The sequence below is a fragment of the Trachurus trachurus genome, assembly GCF_905171665.1.
Source record: "Trachurus trachurus genome assembly, chromosome: 8".
Lineage (NCBI taxonomy): Eukaryota > Metazoa > Chordata > Actinopteri > Carangiformes > Carangidae > Trachurus > Trachurus trachurus.
Genome location: NC_139905.1, coordinates 15672264 through 15677186, shown reverse-complemented (window position 1 = coordinate 15677186; position 4923 = coordinate 15672264). Strand labels below are relative to the sequence as shown.

At 43.0% G+C, this 4923-nt stretch overlaps 1 protein-coding gene across 1 annotated transcript; it reads left to right on the top strand.

The window, feature by feature from the left end:
* Nucleotides 1-837: 837 nt before the first annotated feature.
* LOC310989582 (transcription factor Sox-8) lies at nucleotides 838-4597 on the top strand. Its single transcript, XM_083976688.1, has 3 exons — nucleotides 838-1527; nucleotides 1833-2068; nucleotides 2211-4597. The coding sequence occupies exons 1-3, from the start codon at nucleotides 1112-1114 to the stop codon at nucleotides 2963-2965; spliced, it is 1407 nt and encodes a 468-aa protein (XP_083832814.1). The 5' UTR covers nucleotides 838-1111; the 3' UTR covers nucleotides 2966-4597.
* The last annotated feature ends 326 nt before the right edge of the window (nucleotides 4598-4923 follow it).

Below are 4923 nucleotides of genomic sequence, written 5' to 3'. Positions count from 1 at the left end.
ACTTTGAGTTTCACAGTCACGATCATTTGTTTGAATTCAAATTCAGCTAAAAAAAAAAATCATAAACAAATAGAGGAAAGATCCAAGTTTATGCAAGGCTTAGTATCGCACACTGAACTTGCCTTAAAACACTGTTACATTGTTATAGGTAAGGATCATCCTCTCTCTGCGACAGTGACAACTGATATGAATTATTGTACTTTTGTTATTGTTTTCAACCCTGCTTGAAGTTCATCATTCAGACCTTACCACTCAAACTATATCATATACGGTTTTAGATGCTTAATATTTAATGCAATGTACTGTTATTTGAGAAAATGAAAGCCTGAATATTGACCTTACACACCACAACACTACCTAACGGCCAACATCAATGTACATTTATATTAACCATCAGTCTTCATCTCAGTAAAAATATATTTTTTATGTATTTTATAAAAATAAAATCTGCTTACTTTCTCACAGATATTATAGATTAATATTGCAATAATCATGTTAAATTCTATATTTGTATTTAGAGTGGATATGTTTATGTACACTGTATAAATAATAGGAAGATGATAAAATACCTAGTCTTTATTTCCAAACAGATTTAAACTGTGGCTTAATATTAGTTTGTGATACAACGTGTACAACTTAAATAAAAACAGAACTGTATCACTAATGAAAAAAAAAAATCATTATAATAATAAAGCCCACATTTAAACTTAAACCAATGGGGCTGAAGTGCTGATTTGTTCCAGCCAATCCCAGGCGGAAGGTGGAGTGACGATTTTAAAACTCCAACTCAAGTTGCTGTAACGTGTAGCTCCTCAGCTCACATTGTGCACCACAACTTTCACGACCGCACCTCCCATGACAGGCTTGGAAAACAAGACAACCGAAGACAAACAAACAGGGAAGCAGAGGGAAACAACGGACTCGTATCGACTGAAATTGTTTGAGGAATTTACTGTGGCGCACCGTGCGTAAAAAGCGCACCGGGCACATCGCTGCGCGCTTGAATTCAGTGGTAAAGTTTGATCTGTGTTTTTTTGTTTTGTTTTGCTTTTTTTAAATTGACGATTACAACTTGTTTTTGGATTTTCATCCCCGCGGGACTGAAGAGATAATGTTAAAAATGACAGAGGAGCATGATAAATCTGTCAGCGACCAGCCCTGCAGTCCGTCAGGCACCAACAGCTCCATGTCCCAGGACGAATCCGACTCCGACGCTCCGTCCTCACCGACGGGATCCGACGGCCAGGGATCCCTGCTCTCCGGTTTGGGCAAGAAACTAGACTGCGAGGATGACGACCGGTTCCCGGCTTGTATACGGGACGCCGTTTCTCAGGTGCTCAAGGGATACGACTGGTCCTTGGTGCCCATGCCCGTAAGAGGGAACGGATCCCTGAAGAGTAAACCCCACGTCAAAAGACCCATGAACGCGTTCATGGTTTGGGCACAGGCGGCCCGCAGAAAGCTGGCGGATCAGTATCCACACCTGCACAACGCCGAGCTGAGCAAGACGCTGGGGAAGCTGTGGCGGTAAGAAAACATTTAATCTAATATTGGGATAAATGCAGGGAATAATTAAAATTAAACACTCAACACTATAGTCAACATTTAATAAATAATATTACACTTAAACAGCATTGGCAAAATATAAAATTGACAATATTTCTAAAAAGTTTTGGCTATGAATGTAAATTATTTAAAAGAAGAAAGGAAATTTACATTTTTTCTGACTTATTAACTAAAAATTATAAAAGTTTTGATGTAACTTATCTTTTTCTTTATTTCTAGTGAACAAGAATAACTTTTGAAATTTTATTTATTCCTTCCCACCACAGCTTGCTCTCAGAGAGTGAAAAGAGGCCGTTTGTAGATGAGGCAGAGAGGCTACGGGTTCAGCACAAGAAAGATCATCCAGACTACAAGTACCAGCCTCGGCGACGGAAGAATGTGAAGCCAGGCCAGAGCGACTCAGACTCAGGAGCAGAACTGGCACATCACATGTATAAAGCTGAACCAGGGATGGGAGGACTGGCAGGGATGACTGATGGGCACCACCACCCTGAACATGCAGGTATGTCGTCACATTTCATACTGGAAATAAGGTATCAAACACAATCAGGTTGTGGGTTTCTGATAGTTATGAAATGTTAAAATTATTACATTCAAGTGTTTTGTATTTGGAATAATGAACACAATATATATTTTCTCCTCAGGGCAGCCCCATGGTCCCCCTACACCACCCACTACTCCCAAAACAGATCTGCACCACGGGGTGAAGCAGGATCTGAAACATGAAGGCCGTCGTCTTGTTGACAGCAACAGGCAAAACATCGACTTCAGCAATGTAGACATCTCTGAGCTCAGCACTGATGTCATCAGCAACATGGAGACCTTTGACGTGCACGAGTTTGACCAGTACCTCCCGCTCAACGGCCATGCCTCGGGCCCCTCCGCCCTGTCCTCAGACCACAGCCACGGGCAACCTCCGGCCCCCGGCGGCTCTTACGCTTCCTCGTACGGCCACGCGGGCGCCAATGGGTCAGCGTGGAGTCGCAAGAGCGCCATGTCCTCCTCCTCTTCCTCTGCCAGTGAGGTGGGCCAGCACCGGCTCCATATCAAAACGGAGCAACTGAGCCCCAGCCACTACAGCGAGCACTCCCACGGGTCACCCTCGCACTCCGATTACGGCTCCTACAGTAGCCAGGCCTGTGTCAGTTCGGCCACGTCAGCTGCCTCGGCCGCAGCCTCTTTCTCCAGCTCCCAGTGTGACTATACTGACCTGCAGAGCTCCAACTATTACAACCCTTACTCTGGCTATCCCTCTAGCCTCTACCAGTACCCTTACTTCCACTCATCCAGGCGGCCCTACAGCAGCCCCATCCTTAACAGTCTGTCCATGGCTCCTGCCCACAGCCCCACCGCCTCCAGCTGGGACCAGCCCGTCTACACCACGCTGTCTCGACCTTAAGGGGACAAGAAACAGTCAGTTCATACCAGAGACTCATTCAGATTGATGCACTACTAATGAAGGACGCGAGGTGCAGGTGGAGAAGTGTGTGTAGGGGGTAGTAGGCTACCTGTGACCATTTGAACATGAAACAAACAAAAGAAAAAGTGCCTGCTGATTTTATACAAAGTTATATTGTTGCAACGAAAACACACTTAGACTTTTTACAGAGACAAATTGTGTTGTTGGTGAGCCAAACTCCTCCATGAGGACATGTCACCTACGCCTACATCCTGTACAACCCCCCCACCCCCCACCCACACCCCTTCTCTCTGTCTTTCCAGTTTAAGGTTGCATGTGTGTGCACACTTGAGGTAAAAGCAAAGGCCTGCCACCGAGGTGTGTAGGAGAGAATGGGTTTGGCCCGGGTTTGCTGTGAAGCAGACGGAGAAGCAGATACTTTGGAGAATGTACGTGGGACCAATTATGTGAATTTGCAGTCAAAATTTACATGAATGGCCAGAGCTATATTGCAGCATTTTTGGCCATTTGCATTAGTGGATCAGTCTTAACTAAGTGGCTCATATGAATCTTATAGTGTCATTTTGGCATAAAAGTCTTATATGTATTTATGTTCATGCATTATTGGTTTCTTTGTTGTTGTTGTTTTTTTTGTTCTTACATAGATAAACACATGTAATGTGGGTTTGGTTATTTACAGTACTGTTTTACTTTTATTGAAAAACAAGGTAAATGAAGTGAAGGACAGTACAAGCTCAGTGCATTTCATATCATTCCGTTGAAGACCAATTTCCTGTCCTATGTCCACACTTTCCTGTCTCCATTCCCGATTGCAAGAAAACAGAGCAGGACCAACAGACCCGCACAGGACAGAACAGGTGTCTGAAAGCTATGCTTGGCAAATTGCGATTAGTCATGATCTAGGGTTAAAGGAAATGGGGTAAAATAACACCACTCATTCTGAGTGACATGTCAGCTGGACCTCCTGTATATGTGGATGGACAACACACAGATATGTGTACGTACATGCCTCTGTGTGTGCGTGTCAGGGAGATACGCTGCATCTGTATGCGAGAGCCATTTCCTCGAGTAAGAAATACGCATCCCATAACTACTACACACCGATGATACCTAAAACATCTCTTTTACTGATAATTATCCTTGAACTTTATCCGCTACTCAAACAAGAGTGTTTAGGTGTTACACAGCAAATTCTGTGTGAGTATAGGCCCAAGTTGATCTCATCAACCGTCACTTGCCAACTCACGGCTTCAGTCTCGCGCAAAACGTTCTTTTTGTGCCTTCTAATGCTTTTTGTCAGTATTTCAATATGAAATTGAATTATTAACAAACTTCAGGCAGCACACAATCAGTAATCCACACCCAACACTCCTGCAGTTAACCCTGATTGTATCCTTAATTTGATGTCATTCCTCACCGCCTCGGTTTGTAATGTTCTGTGAGATGCTGTATGAGAAGCGTACAGAGCCACATGCTCCAGGTTTTGTCCACAGAACTGTATTTTGTATATTATTCTGGTGTATAATTTTGAGAAAGGCTGTGAAATTTATTGTTGTTCTATTAACTAGAGTTCATTCACACATACACAGCTAACCCATTCGCTGGCCATTTTTGAAAAATAAAAAGATACTTTTTCTTGACATTTGTCTTTGTCTCTCTTATTTATGTCCGCATTTCGTTTTAAGAACAACACATTTGTTCTTAAATATATTTGGAGATAATTTGTCAAATAATAAATAAAAAAACTGAGATGAATTGAAGTGATCTGTGTTGATGGGTTTGCCTCTGCACTGGATACAAGCTGTGCATATTGTCAAACATCTGCAGTGTGAGCTACAGCTGTGAGTGGAGACTGGTTAGACCTCTGGGGAATTATTCTCAGCTCGCATCCGTCCTAACAGTTTTCCACAGTGACAGTAATTAAACCTGTGCGGCAA